Source organism: Wolffia australiana, chromosome 14, assembly GCF_029677425.1.
Source record: "Wolffia australiana isolate 7733 chromosome 14, ASM2967742v1".
NCBI lineage: Eukaryota > Viridiplantae > Streptophyta > Magnoliopsida > Alismatales > Araceae > Wolffia > Wolffia australiana.
The window spans coordinates 11101094-11127669 of record NC_135848.1 but is presented as its reverse complement, the minus strand read 5'-3'; the positions used below and the strand labels follow the sequence as shown (position 1 = coordinate 11127669).

Sequence of the window (26576 nt, the reverse complement as noted above, 5' to 3'; positions counted from 1 at the left end):
ATGGAAGAGCTTGTGGAGGAATGGGATGCAGCCAGAGAGGTGGGCGCAAAGATGGAAGAGCTTGACCAAGCTGCTACAGTACCTGAGGATGAATTCGGTGCAGAGCTGGAACAGTGCATCTAGATCGCTTTCCATGTCTCTTTTTGCATTTAACCCCAAATGTCTTTTGTCGAAATTGGATCCTTATCCTTTTCCCGGATTAGACATTTTTAGGAAAGAATTGTATTCTCTATCCTTGAAATTTTATTTCCAACTTTTGGAACTTCATTTAAAAAATGCTGCCCATTTATATATAATGCGTCATTATCCTCCTTTCTTTATCATTTTAGACATTTAAACTCTCAATTTATATCTTTAATTGATTTATCTCTTATTTAAAATTTATGATACCTTTTCTACTAAAATCTCTATTCATCTTATATTAATATTAATGAAAATTTCTCCTTGCTCTTATCATCTTTTGGAATTTGCCAACATCTTAGTAAATTATTTCATCAAGATAACAAACAGAGCCGAATAAACTCTCCATTTAAATATATAATAACTTAGAATATTTTTAATTTACTATACTTTGCTAAGGGCAGAGCAATTTTTTCTCAACATTGTTCAATTTTATGTAATTTACGACCAATATATGCAAGTTTTCACTTTATGTGCAAATTTTTGTTCATTTTGTCCAAATTTGTTCATTTGTGCGAATTTGTTTGGTTGTGCTAATTTGTTCAATTTGTGCAAATTTGTTCGGTTTGTGCGAATTTGTTTGGTTGTGCGAATTTTGTTCAGTTTGTGCTAATTGTTTGGATTGTGCGAATACGTGCGAATTGTGCAAATTTGTGCGAAATGTTCGAACATCTGTTCTAATATTCGCACATAAAGAGAACTGGACAAGGAACAGACCCTTGTGCGGTTTGTTTGTGTGAATTTTTTGTTCATTTTAAAGGATCAGAACAGAATGTCTACGCATTCATTAGATGGAACATTACCAAACTTGAATTTAGATCAAGAATAAATGATTAACATATTATTTTGGAATTTCGTAGGAATTGGTTCGATGGGGTTACATTCAAACTTACAAATATGGTACTGGGAAAATAGAAAATCCAACTGATAGGAATCATGGAACCAAAAATTGACGCTATGATAGTTGGAACCTATATGCGTGACATAGGTTTGATAGAATACTAGGCGCAAGATAGCAGAAATATTTGGTTATTTTGGGACTCATCTATCGACCTTCATGTAGTGGATAAAAAGTCACAAACTGTCATGGCCATGCACAAGTGGGAACAGTGCTTATAGACAATACTTTTATACATGCATCGTATGTTGAAGAAAGAAGACATGAATTATGGGAGCATTTAGTTAGGAATTTTTGTGATTTATATGATCCTTGGATAATAGGTGGGGACTTCAATATTATCAGGAATTCTTCAGAAAAAAGAGGAAGGCATCCACCTTCCTTTTGTTTTATAAATGAATTTAATGAAACTATTATGCGGCTGGGATTGATAGATCACGTGCAACAACTTATCTTGGTGTAATGGCAGAAAGGGGTCAAAGAGAGTGTACAAAAGGCTAGATTGGATACTTGTCAATTATAAAGGTTTGGCTATGACAGAGTTAAGCATTACATATCTTCCCAGTTAGCCTTCAGATCACAGACCAATCATGTGTACTTTTCAAAACTCACATAAATTAATAAGGAAACCTTCCTTTCGATTTCAAACAATGTGGATCCAACATAAATAATTACTTCATGACATAATAAGTCAGAGATCTCAACAAGATTATTTTACGCACATTGAGTCACGCAAAGAAGAATAGGGAACATACTAATAGAGGAGTCTATATCATATTTTAAATCGATGCTCACTTTGTGACAAGTGTATGCAAAATGGGAGTTAACGCAAGTTATCACACCGCTGATTTCTGCTAAAGCCGGTGTTTCTTTACGAAAAGTACCAGAAATGGGAGAAACAGAGAATGTACTCAAATCTATGAAGCAGGATAGCGCTCCTGGTCGTGATGGATTCACTCCTAGATTTTTCAGCAAATATGAGGATATTGCCAAGCGGGATGCGCTAGCAGCAATCGAAGATTTGTTTTCAACAAATTACAGTGCCAATTGCATGGAAAATACCTTCTTCTCCCTCCTACTAAAAATTCAGATGCCAAAGGAATTTTTAGATATGAGACCTATCCGTCTCTGCAACACGGTTTACAAGATCATAACCAAACTTCTCTCTAACAGATTGAGTCAATTGTTACCAAAGTAAATCCTCGATAAACAATATGGCCTTGTTAAAGGTAGATCCATACATGATACCATTGCATTAGTTCAAGAAGTGGAACATCCTTGGATCCCATGATAAGAGGTCAAAATGCTATAATCAAACTAGATATGAAAAAGGAATATGATCGAGTGGAATGGTCCTTCTTTGTACATGTTTTTTAAAAAATTGAATTCAACACATATTGGATTCAAATGATAAGGGCATGTATTATGAGTAATTTTTTCTCTGTTTGTATATGGTAATTCCACACCTTTGTTCCAAGCAACACGAGGGTTGAGACAAGGTGATCTGATATCAGCAAGTTTATTCATATTTGGGCAGAAAGTGTTTAGCAGGAACATTAGAAAGTGTGTATCAGATGGAAGCATAAAGAGTTATCATGTGAAAAGAGGGCGCCCGTTGATAACACATTGTCTTTTTGCCGATGATACAATTATTTTTCCCAATGGAGGAATACATTCCATGAAGAACATTATGAGTTTGTTCCATTATTTTGAATGTTTAATTGGCCCCAAAATTAATAAAGATAAAAGTACCATTTATATTGGATCCAAGTGCAGTGAAAGGAAAATGATGCAACTTCAGACCATCATGGGTTATACAGCAGGAAATTGCCTTTTCAATACCTGTGTTGTCCTATTTTGAAAGGAGAATCTAAAATAAAATACTATCGGACCCTCATCAACAAGGTCAGAAAAACACTTCATGGATGGATAGGGAAGGTTTTCTCTGTAGGAGGGAGACTTGTACTCATTAACAATGTGCTCAATAGTATTCCTAGTCATACTTTGGCATTTTATAACGTTCCACAGGAAATAATAAACATTATGTCACAAATCAAGTCAGATTCATTTTGGTTAGGAAGTAATGGCGATTAAAAACATCATTGGGTAAGATGGCAAACCATATGTATGAGTAAAAATGGGAAAGGACTGGGAATACGGAGATTAGAAGATATAATGAACACGATGAGAATGAAAATGGCTTGGAAATATATCACCAAAAAATCCCAATGGAGCAGATTACTCACTCAAAAGTTTGGTACAGTGTACCAACTGCAGGTATGCCGCAATCTACCGCTCAGAATTATAAAATTTTTTAAAGCATGGCAAAAGATGACACCCGTAATCTATTGAAGGGTGGGAAGAGGCACATCAATGCTTGGTCTATGAATTGGACAGGTATTGGATGTTTGGCTCACCAAGAAGGTATTCCTATTGGAGACTCTATGAGACGGGTGACAGATCTACTAACAAAAGAATGGGAAATGAGAATGAATCATATGGGTTGTTCCATTGAAGTTGTAGAGTCCATACGAGGTCAAAAGATCCAGATATCTGATATGGAAGATGTACCAAATTGGTCTCTACACCCGAGTGAAGGCTTCACTGTTAATACATCATGGCAGTTTATTCGAGAAAAACAAAAAATAATCATTTTTTCTAAGGGAATTGGGACCAAACCATACCTTCCAAAGTAAACATCTTCTGCTAGAAACAGATTCATTAGGACCTTCTTTTGGATATGAAGATCCAATATATTGGGGTTCAACAGGCCTCTAAATGTGTATGTTGTGTCCATATCGGCCAAATGAAGAGAACAGATTACATCTCTTCTACTATAGTGAACTACCTCATAAGATATGGAGGTGGTTCTTATTAATGTGGAGGCTGCCAGAAAAAATAAACTTAAACATTTGGGGGATGGTTATTGTTTTTATGCATAAAAGAGCTAAGGAGAGGAAAGCACGTATTTTGATGATGAGTTCATTTATGTTTCTACTGTGGGGAATATGGAAACAACGAAATGAAAAAAATGGTCCAATCCTTTCACTTCACCAAAAAAATTTACAAGAATGTTTAGGAAAGCCATGCACCAAATGGATCTTATTGCAGTGCCTAAAAGGGTTTCGCGTCATCATGTTTAAGAAGCCCTACGTAATTGGGGAGTAAATATTGGAGAATTAGCTTATCATAGATGGATAATAATAGTAAAGCGGCACCCTCCTCCTCAAGGGTCTTTCAAATTGAATATCGGTGGGGCATCGCGAAGAAATCCTGGTAGATCCGCAAGAGGGGGAGTAATACATGACTATCTTGGATATATAGTGGCGGGTTTCTCTAAAAAGTATAGAACATGCACAGATATGGAAGTAGAATTTAGAGCTCTGCTTGATGGTTTGAAATTGTGTCGGCAAATGAATATATATGCTGTAATTGTTGAAACTGACTCTCAATGCTTACAGAAAATGATTGCCAGTGAAAGGTGTACTTTTGGGAACTTACAACGAAGATGGAGCAAAATGATTGTCTTCCTTCCAATAATTAAACGAATGGCGCATATATTCAGGAATGGAAATGCATTAGCTGATGGACTACACAATCATAGTTTTCAAATTGGAGATATGGGTTTTTTTTTGCAACTCGTACCAAATCTCTATAGGGGGATTTATCTCACAGACAAAATAGGAATGCCATATATAAAGCAGATAAAATATATTTCACACAATTACATACCATCCATGGGTTAGGGAAAGTTATGCAAATATATACATCATATTTTAATAGCAAAATTTGTTAGTTTTGGGACGCAGGACATAAGGGATATCACACCTTAGGAGAAGACAAAGCATAACTGAATGGAGTGGAAGTTAGGGAGTACATCCCACTTCTAAGAAACACCATATCAACTATGGAACCCACTAGGAGGAGAAAAGCTCACCACTTTTGCAGGTTATCATGTCAAGAAGCTTTTGTAGTATGGAGCAAATGATGCTACTCACCATCAATAAGCTGGTTGAGGAGATTTTGACTCAAAAAGGGATTAGAAGTCTTTATAAGAGAAGGGATAAGTACTTGCATCCAACAGAGAAGAAGGAAAACCCAGCTTTCAATGTTATTCCAAGTGGATTTTTTCCTTTTACACAATATTTTAAACTATTTTATCCTAAATATTTCATTATCGATCCAGGCCCACAGCAATTCCATATGTTTACACATAATTTTTACATTAATCATAACATATTTTGATTCTACATTAGGATTTTCAAAACAATCATATACCATCATTAGATTCAACAGCAACATTTTGCAGCAACATTTTAGGGAGTATGATTTATTTTAAAGGAGAGAATGAAATAGAATGTGGAGTCTCCGGTGTTCAATCCGAAAGTGGCAGGTACTCGTCTATCAAGGAAGTAGAGCATGTTCTACCAATGGCCGATGTGACCGAAACATCAAGAAACAGACAAGGGAACCAAAGTCTGAAATGGAAGCTGGGAGGTGCATAGCTAATTGACATGGGGAAAACTCAACTAGGTGTGGAGTACAAAGAAGGAAAGAAAAATGAATGACCAGTGATTCAGCCGTGAAGAGGAGCGCTGTGGTAACACTCAAATTTGGAACAAAGAAAAGAAAAGAAAAGAAAAAAATATGAAGAAAAAAAACAGAACCACCATCAAGCGATCATCAACAAGATGGAGAGGTATGAATTCAAGAGATTATGAAAGGAAAAAAGGAAGTATACATTTATATTCTTGAAGCATAGGTTATCATTCCGATTGTCACCAAGATTCTCAATGGACCATCAAAGACCTAAGCTAACCTTCTTTAATGACTTTTGATATTTGGAACTACAGTTGATGGAACAGGAGTACAAAATGAGTTTAAATTGGTTCAGTTCATGCTCCATCAAATGGTTGACAAAATACATGCCTCTATCAGATGAACATAGTTGACGCATCTTTTTATTTTCTACACAATTTTTTTCTGACTATTAATCGATATTATGTATCATTGTATCAATGTAAATCTGCAAATCCATTTTTATGGTGCAAGATTTTGTACTAGTTTTTTAATCATGCTTGCCTAACATTGTAGCTCCATTTCACAAATGTGTATCTTTGTGCAGATACATTCTTATACATGAAGATAAAAAAGGAGAGAAGGGTGAAGGAGCAAAGGCAACATACAAGATACCTTCTTTTATATGAAAATAAAGACGAAGAGATGGGTGAAGACAAAAAGGCAACATAAAAGATATCAACACACAATAGGGAACCGCACGAGATGACATGTATTGGCAGCAAAGATACATGCAGCCTCCTTCAACTAATGAAAATCAAGGTCAATGGAAGCAGTCAAGGAGAGGAAGCACACAAAGATTGAGAGTACTGAAGAGTGCACAACTTACAAGTCAAATTTCTGTCACACCATCTCTCCTACCAATGAGCGCATTTTCAAACAATGTACTATCACACTCTAATCAATAAAACTCTTTATCAAAAATAAAAATAGATAGATAGATAGGTAGATAAATAGATAGATTGATAGATAGATAGATAGATATATAGATAGATATATAGATAGATAGATAGATAGATAGATAGACAGATAGATAGACATACAGAAAGACAGACATACATACTAAAATACAGACACACGAACAGACCGACAGACAAACAGACAAACATATAGACAGACAAAAAAACAAACAGACAAACAGATAGAAATATAGACAAACAAACACACAAATAGAAAAATAGACATACAGACAGATAGATATAAAGACAGACATATAGACAGACAGATAGAAAGATACACAAACAGATAGACAAAAAGACGAACAGACAGACAGACAAACATATAGATACATAGACAGACTGATAGAGAGATAGAAAATTATGGTAAATGGACATCCAAAGAAAGGAAGTGATGTAAAATAAGGCAATTGTAGGAGAAATGGATAGGAATGATGATGAAACTTTAGATCTTGGTGAAAAAAGTATCAATGTGTCCGGAGCCTTGGTGCATCTTTCTTAATTGGGATCCTTTTGTTTTGCCAAGATCAAGCATTCTTCTATGCAAGAGAAGGAATAACACTTTAAGACACTTCAACCATGTTGAACGACTAGGATCTCCAAGAACCTTGTCTGGCTGGCTATCCACTGCTAGAGACCATACAAAATTGTAGGGAGAGAGAGGAAGATAATATTTATACATTAGACAAGATGTAAAATGCCCCTCTATCTTTTCCTATTTTGCGCTCCTTGGTATTTCTTCCTCAGTTCCCATTGGCTGATTTTAAATTTTGATATCCTCCATTTGAAATTCATGATTCTCATTAAAGGGTTACTTAGAGAGGATTGTGGAGGGATTCAGGATGTGACACACAGATATTTAACCGTTCGTTGCCAGGTTGGCCAAATAATTAGATCTAAAAATCACATAGGATGCTCTAGCCCTTTGATCCTCACCCAATTTACTTTGTATAAATTTCTCCACACATGGATATCAAAAATAGTTATCAGTTATAAAAACACTCTTGAAAATATTTATCATTAATAAAAAATTTTCTTGAAAATATTTATCAGTAATAAAACTATTCGGAAAAATATTTATCTGTAATAAAAATATTATTTATAGGAAGTTGAAGCAATGTAAGTTAAACACCCAAAATGTGCATAAAATGGTCTTTATGGTGAAATTTGTAATTATTCAGATAATATAGTGAATAACTTGATAACTCAATAGTGAAATAGTTAAATTCATATTAAAATTCATGAAATTATAGGCACCCTTATGTGGGTATCAATATCCTTCCCAGATACTGTCTCTCTCTCTCTCTGTCTTGTCTCTTTCTCTCTTATTTTTGGTCTCCTACTCTAATATCTCTCTATTATGGCGTTCACTCTTTTATCTTTATATATCTCTGTTTCTTATCATCTATTTCTGGATATCTTAAACCTGATTGACATTAGTATACATTAACGATACATTACTCCATTGTTTATCTTTCATCCTGAAGCAATTGTAATGTCTTAAATGAGGGAGATGAGTCTTTTTGGATACAGAATAGAGCTCTTGATCCTAGATATACTGGGATGTCCACATAGATGTTCATCTTGATATGGGCTTTAATAATTTGGCCCTTACATATTGGATGGAGAGTAACTCAAACCTTTATACTCTGGTTCAAATTGCGCTCACAATATAGATGGAATAAAAATAGTACCTATGCATAATTCCCATATTTAATGAAATGTCTTGATCCCAAAAATAAATTGTGTCACTTGAACGCTCATTAAATGGTACCTGATAATATGCTAATATATATGTACATCCATAATACAATTGATCATAACAATCTCCCACATAGGAATATTGAATTAGAGAGATAGTGTGTATCATCATACTTTGAGATATTTTTAATAATCCAATTTATTTTTTATATCTGAAATAATTTTCATTAAAATACATGGAAGATATTAGTGTTTTCATTGATATTTAAGCACAGATACACGACATGGGATTATCTAAAATAATATTAGCTAAATTTACATATAAAATGGAACTATTGATGTTATCTTTTGGGGCTTATGAAGTGAGTTGAAAATTTTTAAGTATACCCATTAAAAATAAAAGCAGTTATTTTTATCATTTTTCTATCTCATATTTAATCCAGTGGAATGATGCATTTTTCAAAGTTCTGTGCTTGATAATTTTCACTTGCCGAGACATATAGACTGATCTAGCCCCAGTTTCAACTTATATGTCATCTCTCCATTATCTGGAAATCACATTATAAGGAGAAAGCATCAGACTGGCCTTATTCAGAAGTTCACAAGTTTGTTTATAACCTGGTCCCAGATATGTAGGATCGATAATCATGTTTCTAGTGCATTTGAACAAGATATAAAAGCAATGTTAGTCAACATATTTATACACATAGACAGATAAAAAACTACAATGAAGGTTATGATGGAAGCTAAGAGGGGGGGTGGGTGAATTAGCTTATCTACTTTTAATTTGCCTAAATTACTTTTAAAATTCCTTGGATTGTCGCTCACCTTCTGTCTCTCGAACACAAGATTTACTTGGTTCCTCGATCCGCTAGTGATTGAGTCAATCCAAGGCCCCCCGTCGAGTCCAAATTAGGACTCAGGATAACCTTACTAAGGATCCTCCCTTGTAAGGCACCCTAACCCAACTCACCGAGTTGCCTCTATAGAGGAGTATTCCGATGGTACGTCACGTCCTTGGGTGCACGAGCTTCACCCCCGAATCGCCTTTGGGTAGACTGTCACGAGCTCTTCCTCGTACGTCCACTTCCCTCGTCACCGTCACGTCCTTGGTGCCACCAACGTCACCTCCGGGCCTTCTCGATCTTCAACACCTGTTAAGATTACTGGAAGAAACAATATACTGCTCCCCGTGATTGATCAAAGGTCAATCACCGCTCTCAATGATGTATGAATGATCAAACGCACTAAGATTTAAAATGTGATATCAAGATCAATTCTGCAAATCTGTCTCAGAAGTACTTTCATGATCAACAAATCAATTCCTCTTAATCACTTTCAAAAATAATATCAATCCCTTCACTATCCTTCACAAGATCTCATAAAAATCACCACTAACTAAATGATTGTGGAGGAAACTATCACCCTATTCAGTAAATGAATGAGTGATGAAAATGAAAAACTTCCCTTGAGAGTAGAGAAGCACAAGCTCACTGATTGCAGGGGAAGAACTTCACAAGAGGGAGCACTTTCTTCTTCAAAGAGGAGCTCAAGAGAGATGGTTTTCAAAGTGGATGCCTCAACCCTTGCTCTGAAGGGGTATTTATAGTGCTAGAGGGGTAGATTGTAATTTTCTGAGAATTTAAAAAGAATTCGAGCTCAAAAGGAGCTGTAATTAATTTTTATGATTTTTTAAATTTTATAGAAAGTTTTCTTAATTAAAAAATTAATTATAGTAATTAGTGCTAATTAAAGTAGTTAGGTTTAATATTGGAATTCCAAAAGTCGGAAAACATATGATTTTTTGAAATAACTAATGAATTTTGGAAAGTCAACCGTCGGACCTGACCTTTGGAATAAACGAATTTCGTAATTCGATTTATCGGGTCCAAAGTAAGTTAAATAGAGAATTTTTATTTCTATATTAAAGTGCACATGTGGCGCACTTTAAGGAGCCAAGTTGCTGGGGCGGAGGTTGCGGGTTCGAATCCCGCCCGCCCCGTTATTTTATTATTATTATTTATTTAGACTTTGTACTGCGGACCCGACCGCGGACTTAACTGGTTAAGTCCGCCCGTCGGGTCCGCCACTAAGGCTAATGGGCTCCACCCATTTAGGCCTTTTGGGTCCTTTATAACCCAAAATAAATAAATAAAAATGATTACAAAACCATTTCTCATTCAATAAAAATTCTTTTAATTTTTTGACATTTTAAAATATTTTTTTAAAAATATAAATCAATGTTTTAAAGACACTTTAAAACCTAAAACGCCCTTTATATTATTTAAAACATTTGAAAAAAATTTAAAAACATTTTCAGAATATTTAAAAAACATTTTTAATTACACAGAAGATTTTAACAATTATATTAATATCTCTTAATATTTTAAAACAATTTTTTGTTTTTTTTAAAGCATTCAAAAACCTTTTTAAACCTTTAACTTCAAAGAACTTATTAATTTATAAAGTCATGATTACTATTGTAATTTACTGTACATTAAAACACAAAAACCTCAACAGGTTATATAACTATTTACGGCAAAGATACATTTATTAAGTATATTAATACCACACAAGAGTAATTACCTAGAGAAATACATTAAGATGGAAGTTTAATAGATGATATGTTCAGACTATTTTTTTTTTAACTCGGAGGAGGACTATATGTAGGATACAATACATAAATATAGTAAGTAAAATATTATTAAAATACAGGGATCTAGTGAATATTCAGATTTTATTTTAAACAAAATATAAGACAGACAATAGACCAAAGAGGAGATAAGAATTATCATTAATAGGAAGAGAGATTAGTGAATGATGGATATATTAGTAAAATAGAGAGATATTATATACGAAGAGAGTTTAAGATTAAGACAGATAGGAAGATAATATTTTTTAACATCTATAATAGGTAATGAAGAGAGGAAGTGGTGGATGGGACCCTCACTCACACAATCTACATACCATTAAATGATTACAAAGCCAATTGATTCAAATTCGTGTCCAAATAAAGTTAGCCCAGGCTATTAGGTGCCTTTAGATGCGTAGCCATTGAAAGACTGGAATTGAGAAGGAGAGACAAACTATATGAGCTGTATTTTAGGGAGTAAAGTGAGTAGTTTAATTAATTACCTTAAATAATAAACCTCTAAACCCTCTTGGATAATTGCTGAAAAGCCACCTCTTTATCTGTTCCAAAAGTCACTCATCGCGCCTAGTTCTACAAAAGTTTGACTACATGGTACCGCCAGAACTAAGACCATTCATGGTGCTCTTGGAAGTGGCCTAGTCAGTAGCTTGTATGTAAAGAACTCCATTTAGCTGATTGAAAGTACTAAAGCTGTTGGTACCACCTTATAGGAGGTGTGAGTACTCTACTACGTTTATAAAATGACAAGGTTCATTTTTTGAAGAACCCTTTAGTGGTGTGTAAGGAGCCCATTTAATTAACTTCGGCACCATAAAGAGAATGGGCCGTAACACTCAAGCCCCATGTCTGCTCTTAAAGGCATAGATCAAGCCTTAGTATTAATATGAAATTAGCAATAATGTGGGCTAATTGAAATCTATAAAATTAGCTGATAGATGATATGAATATAATACAGATTATATGAAAAAAATATAAATAAGAATGAAATATTGCAAAATGTAGTAAAAGGTTAGTACATGGTAGGTTTTTGTCAAAGCGCATGAAAGAGGGTCAGTTATGAAACACAAATCAAAACTGGATTTAATATTTATTTTAGATAGTATATACGACTAGAACAATGATAAAAATGTAGGTTTCTATCAAGGTGGTTATGAAATTTCACCAGAAATGCCGTGATTCAATTTAGTAATGATAGGAGCACCGATTGCATATCCTTGTTTTGGCATGCGTCCATGCTGTTGCAGATCCGTGACCTTGTAGAAGTCCTATGGCTATATTCTTGGCTTTGAAACAAATGGAGAGGCCTCGTGCCTCTCCTTTACCTCTTTCCCCTAATGGTGGGAAGATGATGAAATTTGGCAAGAACGAACCCCTTTAAGGGTCAAGGAAGGGAAACTCAGGGGGCGTGGATGCCATGTGCACCCTGGAGAATCCTCCTTATAACCATTTAATTAGATCGCGTGCTCCCATTGCCAGAATTTGTCATCTAGTTGATCTGAATGATGCAAAGGGTAGGGATTTTGTTCTCTACCCTTACCTGTTTAGTCTTAAAGAGATAGGGTAGAACCATTGTGATCAAAATACAGGCATATACCTTATTTTAGCCAGTGATTGACCATTGTCCACCAAAGACATGTTTGCTTAGAAGAAGTCATATATGTCAACTCAGCCTATGAGTGGCTATTATTCATCATTTATCCGTCGGGGGCGCCTACTGTCCTCATGAGTGGCTGTGTCCAATCAGTAGAGCCATAAGTAGAAGAGGATAAAAATAATAGTTAGATATAAATAAAATTGTATAATCTTCCATACGAAGATCAAGTATCAAGATTAAAACAACACTTAAACTTCAGCCCATTATGACACGAGCTTTGAGCTGGGTTGGCTTGAGTCACAACCATATTTATTATTTTCTTTCTTAAGATTGTGTCTTTTCTTAAGATTGTGTCTTTAGAGGCTGAGATCCTTCTTTCATTTTGCAAGCATCGCCTGAAACAGATGTGAATGAAAACAGAAAGAGAGATATCCCGTATCTAAAAAATTCAAGGCCATGGATGCTATATAATGTAAGGCCATGGATGCTATATAAATGTAAGGCCATGGATGCTGTATAAATCTTTGACAAGTCAATAAATTGATTCCAATATCCCATCAACCCCATGTGTGTGCATGGAATGGCTTACGTCTGTACTGGGTCTCTATGGGACTTTGTCGCCCCGCATTGCTACTGATCATGCGCTGACACTCGTTGGCCGCAGGCTGGCTTCTGCACTCTATGCATGCATGCCTAACAATATATTTAGCATCAATCCTCCTCCTTACCTTGGCCTTTGGCACTATGGCTAAAACCATTTATTTTAATATTTCTCATTAATTATTTAGCATTAAATCTATCCTCAAAAAATGTCAAAAAATAAAGTTGAAATACTATTAAAAGCCAAAACTTGTGCGATATCATTAAAATCAATAATGCTAACATTTTTTATAAAATATAAAATTATTATGAATGTAAATGATGTAAAATACGTAAAAGAAAAGCATCTTTAAACAAGATGTTCCAATAAATGCATGAAATACAAATTCATTTTAAAATGAGGATAACATCAACATATTGATGTCAAAAATAGCCTTAAAATATGTCAAAATTTAAGTATCACTTTGATTTACCAATCATGAGGCGGTAGCTATGGATTTAATTGAATAATTTGTTGATTGATTAATATTGATAAGATGGATGAATACCTTTTGGTTTAGAATGGCTTCTGGGAACTTATAGGTATTGATGAGTCACATACATGGCCTAGAAGATCATAGCTTCGATAAAATTGTCATAGAGAGTATAAATAGAGGGGCTACCCATTTCTTACTCTACAAGTTATTTTTGAGTATTCTTTCCTTTCTTTGTTTGATCTTTCATGTGAGACTTCAAGGAATACTAGATGGTGTGGAAATTATATTTCAAGTAGTGTATTTTGAAGATAATAGTAAATCCAATACTCTATAGACCACATGTATCTGCTGTAGGTCATGCATCTATACAGATCAAAAAGACTCATCAAAGGACTCAAGAAATTTCAGTTTCAACCAGTGTAAATTTGATGTTTATATTTATATATACACATGTATGTGTCATAAAATGACTGAAGTTATGATTTTCTTACTGATATCTGATTGGAAAATCTTGTTCCCAGATTGTGTGTCCACATTACTTAAAATAATATATATTTTTTTTATTCGATGAGGAAGTAGTACATTGGTTAGCATTGCAATATGAATATTATGATGACACTAATTACAGATTTGAAATCAAAAAATGTAGATATATGAGAAAATGTTAGTAGTCAATGACAGAAAAAGGAAACTTCCTATATTATCTAAGAAGGTGGTTTTGACATGTCTGAAATCGTGATTATTAACATTCAAATTGGACCAAAATCTTTAATAAAACACTTGATTATGTGACACCTGGACCACCACACTGCTCCTATAACTTGGGTATGCATGCGCAGAGAAGGAAAATAAACAACCTTGAATCATATGTCTTTGACATGAAAATTTTAACGATCGAGAAATCGTGTGTTAAAATTTGAAAAGTATCTTAGTCTCTCTTTATTCTAACCATCCATAATATTAGATAGATAACCAAATGCCTATTTAAAACTAAAAATATACTCAATTTTATGATCTATCGCTAGGCGCTGTATCAAAAATCGTTGATTGAAGTTGAAGACAAAATAGTTGTGGGGGTCTCTTGCAGTCTTAAACTTCTTTGAGTTTCACAAAATATTTGATTTTTTTTTGATTAAAATTATGGCCTATTTATCCATATTTATTAATATATTTATCCACACCTAACCACTGATATTCATTCATATGTATGATCCACCAACATATATCCATCGATCTCATTTGCCCACATCAAGCATCCATGTCCAATTTTAATTACTCCTTGTGTCCTCTCATATCATTTATTCTATTATTATCTATTACATTTTTATATCAATGTATTTCACATCATACAACCCTTGGGCCTCATCATCTAACAAGCATTTGAAATTTTCTTAATTCCATAAATATCATACCGTGTAGAGACATCCCTTCCTCATCACTAGCGAATCATATTTTTAGGAGTCAAGCTTTCAAATGAATATTATTGGCTACCTCAAATCTGAATGAAAACTTCATACCCTAAATTGAGTTTATGAGCCTTGTCCCTTGAGAGAACGACTTTTTGGGACTATAGAAAACCTAACATTTCATATGTCTATTATCACATGAATGAGGTAGATGAATGATGCCCTCTCAAAAGAATTTATGATTTTTTATGTGGGAAAGAAGTATTTTATCTGGGACTCAAAAAAATGAGGGTTATAGGTAATAAGGATGGTTGTGTTGAAACTGCAGGTTCACATGTTGTCAGATATTGAATATAAATATGCTGTTATCTTACCTTAAATCTGTTGTTCTACTTTCGTACTAGCTGAGAGCTTCACAGGTTGAACATTTTGGCTCTATTTGGAAAAACAAGTTGAGAGTTGTTGGGTTGTTGACCATGGTTAACTAAAGGTATCTTCCAACCCAATTTTCAAAATCCATTTCTTTTGGCTCATTACTCTCAATTAATCTCAGTCATTAAGACCAATATTTCCAAGATTTATGGTCTGTATGACAGCAGATAGGGCTTGATGTAAGGCTAAATTGAGCATAATAAGGTATCCTTTAATATATTACAAGTCTGTTCATAGTAACATAGAGTTAGTTGGACATTAATTATTCTCATTGTGGTAAAATATTTTTAGAAAAATAAAAAAAAATATTTCCAAATTGCATTCAATTTTAATGTTTTCAAAATATTATGTATTAAAGTATTATGTTGGAGTAGAGCAAAAACATAGTTCTTAATCATGAATCTGATAAGCAGCATTTGGAATGCCACATGAACTTTCAAGTAAGAGATTGGAGGCTAGCACATACTTGAGAACTTCAGGTAAATGTGTCATTTTTCTTTGGGAGTAAAGCCGAAGGCCAACAGGTTGTAGGCTTCCTACCATTAAGTATAGAGTGCTGAGCACAATGAAGGACAGGAATGGAAACAAATAACAGTAACTAGTGGACTCAAGACTTCAGATTTCTTTCCTTGCACTATAATTTATTGATTAAGTGCTTAATATACTCTAAATTGTGTTTCACGGAATAATATTTCTAGGCATACAATTTACTTAAAACATTCATTTCCAATTGAAAGGCACGTGTAAAAGCTACTTGAATCTCACAAAAAAATGAGTTCCTTTTTTAATAAATAATGATGTATTAAATATCTTTGGATTTTACAACAAACAAACATTAAGTTTAGAAAATATGATGAAAATACAATTTATGTAGCACTGGATAAATAAGTTGGATTCGGTCACTTTTGAATTCTCAGTTTAGTGTCCCACTTAAGCTTCATATATAGGTGCAGGACAATAGTAATATTTTTAATCCTCATGTGAGGCAGCTATGGTTTGACACTTAAATTACATTGTGATACATCCATGGTAGCTTTTAAAATGCATTTATTTCAATCTCCTCTTAAATCAAAATGTGTTTGATCGATGTCATATTGTCGATAAAAATGTTTTCTACAACAGTAATTGAAATATTCATTGAAATCTTTGAGATAAAAATAATTACGTATTCAATCCATGCATATGCATAAGTTATTTTAGTCCCAGAATTATTTATCTATAATATGTGAAAGTAGGCCTCAATGTTCATTGCATTGTATAGAATTCATTATTGCCAGAAATCAACTAGGATAAATTCGTGGTAATAGAATGTTCATAGTAACTTTTTAAACTAAAACAATAATAGTACAGATTGGTTTCTAATTATGGTTCTTTGATTTTTTTTAACTTCTAAGTAACTAAATAAAATTTTATTCAATGAAAAATCTTTTTCAGACAGTTTAAAATAAAATATACAAGTATTAAACTCTTATATTTGCTGTTTTATTCTACTTTGTTGGTGTTGAAACACATCTAAAAGTAAATGAAGTTTATTTGATGGAAAACTGAATATCACTTACTCCACTCAAAGATGAAATAGGCCCTGATACAAAACACTTTCTATTTATTCATTTGTCATCCGCATTGTTTGAATGATCTCTGATTAATAGTGGAATACTGAAATCTTAAGATCTCATTTAATGTATCAAGAATTAGAAAAACAACTTGTCAATCGACTCATGAAATTCAAGAATGTAAAATCACTCATATTTACCAGAGGATAAAACTGGATGGATTCAAAAAGTACGCATGCGAACGTTCCTGAACGAAGAGGAACACAAGTGTAAGAAAGGCGCAATGAAGAGTGATCCTGAATTGTTGGAGAAAAAGAGAGCCGTATGAGAACACATGGTGGGAAAGATAAATAAACAATGTCATCGGGTGCCCCCCTTCCTCCCCTTTTTTGGTGCATAGGGGCATCTCCCCCTCTATCACTTCCTCTCCTTGAGTCCCGTTTCCCTTTTTTTCAATCACTAAAACTTACTTCTTGTTTATTTCTTCTCTGTGCATTGTACACCCCGACCCCACAATTTTTCAGTCTGATGAGAAAGCAGGATTGAATGCAGAAAGATTGGGCACGCGGCTCTATCATTTCAAAACCAAACTCAAAAAGGTACTTGGTTTCAAATATTGTTTTCATTATAAGGAACCCTATGAATTAATTATTTTATGTTTCTTTTTTATTTGCTCGTTGTTCATATCCAAGCAGAGTTGTCTAAATGATACATGCCATTATGCTTTTGAAGCCCAGAATCAATCTAATTATTTTAATGAATCAACATTTACATGATCGATATTACATTCAGATAAGGACAATTTCTACCAATTTATATGTGTACCTATCTATTGATCTAAGTACCAATATATCAATAATTTCTACCATCGATTTATCATCTTATATCTATATTTAATTATGCCAGTATCAATTTATCGCTCTATTTATGTATCTATCTCTCCATCTATCTACTATGCAAAACAGTACTAGTTCAGAAATTTTGTTTTTATTATAAGGAATCACATGTTTCTGTTTTATATGATCGTCTTCTTTTATGGTTCTTTATTCAATAATGACATATGTCATTTAGCTACAGACAAATGTGAAATAGATAAAACCAGTTGCATCATTGTTACTCGAGACATATCGGAAGAGGTTTTTCAAGCCATCTAAAGTACTAGAGTCATCATGTTGAATCCTTATTATCGTATGACCATCTTTACACGTGGTTTGTCTAATTTTCAAAGTACACATAACACCATGGTGAACTATTTATTCTCTAAGACCATTGAAGAAGATTAAACTAGAAGCAATCTAAAAAAATGGAGGAAATTGTTGAAATTGTTGAAAGGCTATGGGGCTTTGGATGAGGTCATACTCTTAGAAGTGAAATCTGCACAAATAAAACTACTCTAATAACCTCACCAAAACATAATTTGAATTATTTTGAAGAGTCTGACTTCGACCAGTACAAATGAATGGTAAGCAAGGAAAACACACCCTCAAATCCTTATTATTATCGAGAGGAACGCACATGCGTGGACAACTATGTTTTAGAGCCACTTGAACAAGAGCCATAAGGACATTCCCGATTGGTTCAGGGGCAAAATAGTATAGGGGAGAAAGGAGAATCCAAGTTGTTGGTCAATGTATCTATTCTTTAAATGTGAGCTTCTCCGATTGGGATGGATACTTTCATATTTAGTATCACATTTGAGAGAACTAATGCGATGCTGACCTATTCTGTATGTCTTACTGTCCAAGCATGGACCATCTCTGGTCACAGAAGTTTCAGAGAAGTATAATGTTACTGTTCAGAACATAAATGAGAATAATTATGTTCGAAGACTACGTGTTGGTCTTCTTTGGTATAGAGCGGATAACATTGATAGACTCAATATCCAATGTTAGAAATGTTCTCCTAAAAGATGATGCATTGAAAAGTGAAAATATGATTCCTTTATTGAGAATCATTTTGCATTGGGCCACTGAGAGCTGGGAACTTCCAGAGTATGCCTTGGTGATAAAGAAAATTGATGGACCAGACAACTATCTCATGCAATGGCATACAAAGGTTTTGGTGGATGTCAGAAGGGGTAAAAAGTTTAACGTTCTCACGACAAGCGAAATTGGTAAGAAAACGTTGATGATTACATCGGTGCCAGGTGCAATCACAAAAGTGTACCCTACTTTTTATAGAACTCACCACTTGCCTTGTATTGCACTTGTCAATGACGTAATCTTGCAACATACATTGTATCACCGTTGTAGTGCAAGATGGTCTTAAGGCATTGGGACTTCCTACACCACTTACACCTTTGCACACGATGGCTCAAGCAGTCTAGCTCCTTAAAAAATTGGTTACAAGGGTGAGTAAAATTGTTGTGTCTATTTTTTCATCAGATGATAGGTATAGGACTTCTTCCCAATGGTGTGCTCAGCTAAGGATGCTTTATAGCAATAAGTTGGTGATGGATGTTAAGGCTAGATGAAATTATAAACATGAAATGTTGTAGGTAGCATCTATAAAGATGAAAGCTATATACAAGATGACCTTTTTGATATAGATTCCACAACAGAAAGAAAATTTGTGACCCATAAGTATGAATGGCACACGGTGGCACAATTTATGGAATTTTATGGGCTCTGTGTGAAGCTTCAGATATTGTTTACATCTTGATTAGACATGGTCGTGCGGTTCAATTTGTGCGAATCCATGCGATTTGTGCGTTCTGTTCGGATTTCCGAACAGAACAAACTCTAAAACGAACCGCACTTCGAACAGACCCTTGTGTGGTTTGTTTGTGCGAATTGTGCGATTTTCTCTTTAAAAAAAAAAAAAAGCGTTTTAGGTCCTCCTCCTTGCCGCCCTTTGTCCTCACTCCCTCCCCACTCCCTCCGTCCTCCTCCTTGCTGCCCTCCTTCCCGTCAGCCGCCCTCCTCTAGGTCTTCCTCAACCCTCGGTCCGCCCTCCTTGCCGTCGCTCTCCGCCCTCCTTGATGTCGGATCACCCTCTGTGAGGTAAGAACTCACCCATTCTCTCCCTCTCCCTCTCCCTCTTCTTCTCCGATTCTCTGTCTCTCCCTTTCTCAATCACTCCCCCTTTCCCTCTCCCTCTCCTTATTCTTCTCTCGTTCACTGACTCTTCCTCACTCTCTCACTGCCCCTATTCTTCTCCATTTTTCGATCTCCCACATTTCCTCTTACTCTCCCCTCTAGGCCTCTCCCTCTCCCTTGCCAATGTCACGGTGTATATTCATCTCCAATTATCTGCCCCTCACTGTCTCTCATTCATTCTTCCTGCCCCTCTCTATATCCATGTCTTCCCCTCTCATGGTCTCTCTTCTTCAGAAATACTCTGTCCCACCCTCCTCTCTCAATCTCTCATCCTCTCTCTATCTGTCTCCATGTCTATGTCTCTCCCTGTCCATCTTCCTCTTCTTCTCCAATTCTGCATTGTCCGTTCTCTCAATCACTCTTCCTCTGCTTCTCCCTCTCCCGCCGCCAATCTCTCTCCCTTTCACGGCGTATATTCATCTCAAATTCTACCCCCGACTCCATCTCTCATTCATTCTCCCTCTCCCTTCCCTCTTCCTTCTCCCTCTTCTCCTCCAATTCTCTCTCCCCCGTCTCTGAATCACTCTTCCTCCCCCTCTCCCTCTCCCTCTTCTCGAGTTCTCCGTCTCCTCCCTCTTCTCCTCTTCTTCTCTGTCTCCCCCTCTCTCAATTGCTATTCCTCTTTCTCTCCCTCTCCCTATTCTCCTCCAATTCTCTCTCCCCTGTCTCTGAATCACTCTTCCTCCCCCTCTCCCTCTCCCTCTTCTCGAGTTCTCCGTCTCCTCCCTCTTCTCCTCTTCTTCTCTGTCTCCCCCTCTCTCAATTGCTATTCCTCTTTCTCTCCCTCTCCCTATTCTCCTCCAATTCTCTCTCCCCTGTCTCTGAATCACTCTTCCTCCCCCTCTCCCTCCCCCTCTTCTCGAGTTCTCAGTCTCCTCCCTCTCCCTTCCCTCTTCCTCTCCCTCTTCTTCTCTTATTCTCTGTCTCCCCCTCTCTCAATTGCTATTCCTTTTCATCTCCCACTCCCTCTTCTCCCCCAATTCTCTCTCCCCCGTCTCTGAATCACTCTTCCTCCCCCTCTCCCTCTCCCTCTTCTCGAGTTCTCAGTCTCCTCCTCTCTCAATTACGATTCCTCTCCCTCTTCTCCTCTTATCCTATGTCTCCCCCTCTCTCAATTGCTATTCCTCTTCCTCTCCCTTTCCCTCTCCCTCTTCTTCGATTCTCTGTCTCCCCATCTCTTAATCACTCCCACTCTCCCTCTTCCTTACAAATTCTCTGTCTCCCCCTCTCAATTACTATTCCTCTTCCTCCCCATCTCGCTCTCCCTTTTTCCGATTCTCTATCTCCCCCTCTCTTAAACACTCCCCCTCTCCCTCTTCTTCTCGAGTTCTCACACTCCCCCTCTCTCAATCACTCCCTCCTCTCCCTATTCTTCAATTCTCTGTTTCCCTCATTCAATTACTACTCCTCTTCCTCTCCCTCTCCCTCTTCTCCAATACTCTGTCTCCCCCTCTCTTAATCACTACCCCTCTCCTTCTTCCTCTCCAATTCTCTATCTCCCCCTCTCAATTACTATTCTTCTTCTTCCCCCATTCCTTCTCCCTCTTTTCCAATTCTCTGTCTCCCGCTCTCTTAATCACTCCCCCTCTCCCTCTTCTTCTTGAGTTCTCACACTACCCCTCTCTCAATAACTCCCCCTCCCCCTCTTCTTCTCCAATTCTCTGTTCCCCCCTCTCAATTGCTATTCCTCTTCCTCTCCCTCTCCCTCTCCCTCTTCTTATTCAATTCTCTGTCTATACAGTTGGTCGTTAGGTAATCAAAACTCTCACTATCTGTATGGTTTCTATTGGTAGCCCACAATATTTCTGCTTCGGCGAGGATTAGGCTGAGTGATAAGCCGAAAATAGGGGTAAAAATTATGAATTTTTAGCCCTTGTCGTTGTGAATTCTAGCTTATGCAATAAATTTTATAAAACTCTACTTAACATGTATAGTGATAAGTGTGAGTGTCGTCCAAGGGAAGCAAGTAGGAAGTTCAATGTGATTATCTTTTTGGTGTTTTAATCCTAATTAGAGTGAATTTGATCTTCAACGAGGATCAAGTCACCCTAATTAGATGGGAATTGAGAAAGGGGGGGTAGAAGAGGTGAGAAGAATGGAAGAAGTGTGGGCTCTAGATTGAATTAATTGATTCAATTGGATGGATCAAAGAATTCAATTAGAGAGGTTGGTAGGAATTTTTAATTTTGGTTTGGTTGATTTTTGCAAGTTGATAATTCATAACTAAAATGGGGTAATTGAGTATCCTAAGAATTAAAACTAAATTTTTTTAGAGTTTTCTTTTGGAATGCAATTGAATGCCCAGGTGAATCCCTCAATTTCTCCTCTCAATCCTAATCAGGGCTTGTACATGCCGCTCAAGCAAAGCGATTTAGAAGTTCAGATCAGAATAGAGATGAAGAAACAAACAACTCAACCTATTTCATTCAAAATGCATAAAAGTTTAAATACAATGAAAGGAAAAAATACCAAAACTGTTGATCCAGGCTGGGGCTTTGCTCTGTCTTGCAGATGTGATAGAGAACCATCCAGAATGAGCTCCCCCTCTCGAAATTTAGCTTTTATACTTAGGTTATATGGTAAAAATCACCATTTTACCCCCGTTTAGTACTTAATATTTATCTATCAATGTAGGCTGGATCTGAATGATCCAAGCATACAGATAGAAAGAGGGGAGGGATCAAGACGAACAAATCCATAAAAAAATCATCTCAATCGGACTTCTGGATCAAAAGTTATAAATAAATCAATTTTAAACTAATTTAATCCATTGGATTTAGAATTGATTTATTTATTAATTTTGTTTTTAAACACGCAATGACGTGTCGCTCTCTCATTGGCTGGCGCATTTTGAATCCTCCTTTTTGCAGAAAAGTCCTTAAAAAGCCTGGAATTACTTTTGGACGCCGCCCCAAAGTAATTGCGTATATGCCCCTAGCGCACTCTCTCTCCTCCGATTTCTCCTAAAAACATTAAAAATATATGTTAAAAATTGCAATAAAACCCTGTAAATTTTTAAATTGGATCTTTACGCCTGCAGTGGCGACCGAGAGCTGTTTTCAGGGTCTTTTTGCAACGAAAGTTTGCAAAGAGGCCCTTGAAAGTTCGAAAATAATAAAAATACTTTTTTTTCTATTATAAATATACTTTTTTCCTTGAAATAAATACATTTCCTCTTCAAATAAATCTCAGAAAAATCCTAAAAATTTGTAAAAAATTCTAGAAAATTCACTGATTCATTCCCATGCTGATAAATGTCGAAATAAAATATTAAATATGCCATTTTCATTCAAAAATAATTATTTCGAGCTTCAATAAATCCTTTAAAATTCATAGAATTAACAGAAAATTAAGGAAAAATCAGAAATTACTTGCAAACATTATTTTCATGCAAATATATGATAACAGCCCAATTTTAAGCTCTTTAAATGCATCAAATCATGCTAATTACATGAAATAAAGGCCGAAATTAGGGTGTTATCACTGAGCATAGGGAGTATTTCTGAAGTTTCTGGTACATTTTACTTCTTTAATTTTATTATGTTTTGTGTTGTTTTTCTTGGGTTTTCCAAATAATTCCCTCCTCTTTACCTTGTTGAGTGGCACTCTCTATGTTCGCCAAATTTTGTAGTTTTATTATTCTTTACTTAATAAGACTTATTCATCCGAAAGTTTTCATAGTCTAAAATTTAATTTTTTTTGTTTCTATTGCCGTCTTGAATTCATTTAGTACTGATGTCTGAGTTGACATAAGAACGAATGGCTGCTACCCATTATTTAAAATTCATAACCATGGTATTTGAGCTAGAACTATGACACAAAGATTGAACTTTGTCGTACTGTAGTTATCTGTGTCAATCTTAGCCTTCAATTGATGTATTTATCTTTGTCATAATTTAGGATTGAACTTGTAGCCTAGATGCCTAGAACACATCAATCGCATACATCTGCTTCATCCGAGAGCTCTGCATCAATAGAGCGGAGTGTTGGCCAAGGCCAAAAGAAGAGGAGGAGAAAGAACAAATGCGCTGCCCGGTACACTACACAGAGGTGGCGCCTAGGGTTTTCACATGCAATTTATGTGCTACTCGGACTAGGGGTCGTGCAGTGACAGTAGAGCAGAATAAGTATAGCTGTAGTACAGTGCTATGGCGACACTTACAAAATGTGCACCGTAAAGAGTATAACGCACTAAAGGCTTGTGAAGGGAGCTCTTCCAACAAACCATCACTAGCGAACATCTTTGATCTACAAAGTACAGGAAAATTTTACTTCACTGGGTGCACGTTGGAGACGAGAAAAAAGGAGCTTGTACGATTCATATGCTAGACAGCCGCACCATGGAACATTGTCTGCAAGAAATACTTCATACGACTACCACGCTACATCGCACAAGAGGAGATCTCAATCCCATCGACAAGGGCTGTGAAGGAAAAGGCTTTCAAGCTTTACAATGAGTTGAAGAGTGGTATTCGCGACCGACTAGAGAGTGTCGAAAAAGTGGCCATTACTTTAGATTGTTGGGCTTCTACTAATCGAATCTCATTTTTAGGACTCACTGTGCATTGGGTTGATGCAGTGGAAGATGTGTGAGTGTGTCCTCGCTATACGTCAGTTGGAGGGCTCGCACAGTGGGGAGTGCTTGAGCGAGATTGTGTTGGAGGTTCTTGCCGATTTTAACTTGCGCGCAAATGTCTGCGCGATGACGGCGGACAATGAGTCAAATAATACAACAATGTTGGCGACATTGGAACGAGAGTTGCGCTCTGTGAACCCCCGTTTTACTACAAAGAGACATGTGTTGTGTATTGCGCACGTGATCAATTTAGTTATGCATGCTGGACTAAAGGTGCTCGATGTCATCGACAAAGGCCCGAGGCAACCTTCATTGACGAAGTCGACCTCACTAACATCGACTACGTCTTTGATGCGGAGGAGTCGGCTGCCCAAGAAATTTCCTTAGGTGACGTTGTCCGGCGCTTAAGAGAGGTGGTTGTCGCTATACGAGGATCGTCTAAGAAAGAGGCAAAATATTTCTACTACCGACAATTGAATAAGTCAAACACGAGGAGGATCCTGATAGAGTGCCCTACAAGGCGGAGCCCAACTTTCAAAATGCTTAGCGGATGCATTGAGAAGAAATTCATCATCGATATGCTAATGTCAAATGTGCTTCCCAAACGTTATTTACTTGACGCGGAGTGGGACCTCATTGAAAAATTTGTCGACTTACTGAAACCACTGCAGCAAGGTACCTCTGTCGCAATTCGGAGCAAGGCACCAACGTCAAATGAGGGTATAGTGATTATTAAGGGTCTGATGAGGCACCTTGAGCGCATTAGAGAGGGAGTTACAGAGTCCTCCACGCTTCTTGTTGAACACACTATGTCTGCCAAGCAACGGAACGCCTTATCTAATGTTTGTTCAGCTATGCGGGCAAAGATAGAGAAATATGTGTCCTTACAAACACGAAATGAGGCGTTCACTATTGCCTCTCTACTGGACCCATCCATGAAGCTCTGCTTGATTGATCCACGTGCAAAGAATGATGTACTGTCTACCGTTCGCAATATCATGCAGTCCCATTCGGCATCCAGGAATGTTGGGAGTCGATCCACTGAACGATTTGATCTATCAACGATGAGTGATTTCATACAAATGGAGCTACAAGAACTGCTAGATCCCTCTGAAATACTGCAAAGAGTTGATCCTATTGAGGAGCTCGACGTGTATGTGACAGCCCCCCCAGCTTTTGGCACAGAGGTCTTGCATTGGTGGAAGATGACAGGTAATATTTAATTTGCATTTTCAAAATCTAGAGTGCATATATGATTAACTTTTCTCTCATAGCAGGTCAGCTTTCTTTCCCAATGTTAGCATTGGTTCCAAAGGAGTTCCTAGTTGTGCAAGCGACAAGTGCGGCGTGTGAGCGTCTATTCTCAGAAGGCCGTCGTGTAATCAACTACATGCGATCGCGACTCACAGCAGAGAGCGTAGAAGTCCTAATGATGTTGAAGTCATGGTACAACAACGAAGATTTGAGAGCGAATGAGGACGAAGATGGTGATGAAAATGGTGGGCCAGTCAACATTTGTGTCGACGCTTCGTAGAACAGCAAGGTGAGTACTTCTTACTCGTCAACTACCCTCTAACAGAAAATATGCCACGAATCTCAACTATGAACATCACTGATACGTTGACTATTGATGTTCAAGCACATAATGGTCCACAAAAGTTATTGCCCTTACAACTGAGAATTTTCATATATCCTCGTTTATTTCTCCTTTAAATGCTCCTTGACTATCATGTTTGTGTGTTAAAGTGTGGCCCACTCTCTGCTTGACTCCCTATTGGTTTCAAGCACAATTATTTATGCACGTCATCATCCATCACATACATATTATGAAGTCTCCCAAAAATGCAGGTATATCCATTGCAATGGAGGGCGCAG

The 26576-nt window shown here is 36.4% G+C and overlaps 1 protein-coding gene across 1 annotated transcript; it reads left to right on the top strand.

The window, feature by feature from the left end:
* Window positions 1-26235, top strand: LOC144712496 (uncharacterized). The gene is made up of 3 exons (XM_078586793.1): window positions 1-113; window positions 24997-25913; window positions 25979-26235. Exons 1-3 carry the CDS (start codon window positions 1-3, stop codon window positions 26233-26235), a joined length of 1287 nt encoding a protein of 428 aa, XP_078442919.1.
* Window positions 26236-26576: the final 341 nt, after the last annotated feature.

Coding starts and splice junctions, on each gene's coding strand:
- LOC144712496 (XM_078586793.1), top strand. CDS start 1: ATGGAAGAGCTTGTGGAGGAATGGGATGCAGCCAGAGAGGTGGGCGCA. Junction 114..24,996: donor TTCGGTGCAGAGCTGGAACA/GTGCATCTAGAT, acceptor TCATCGACAAAG/GCCCGAGGCAACCTTCATTG. Junction 25,914..25,978: donor GCATTGGTGGAAGATGACAG/GTAATATTTAAT, acceptor CTCTCATAGCAG/GTCAGCTTTCTTTCCCAATG.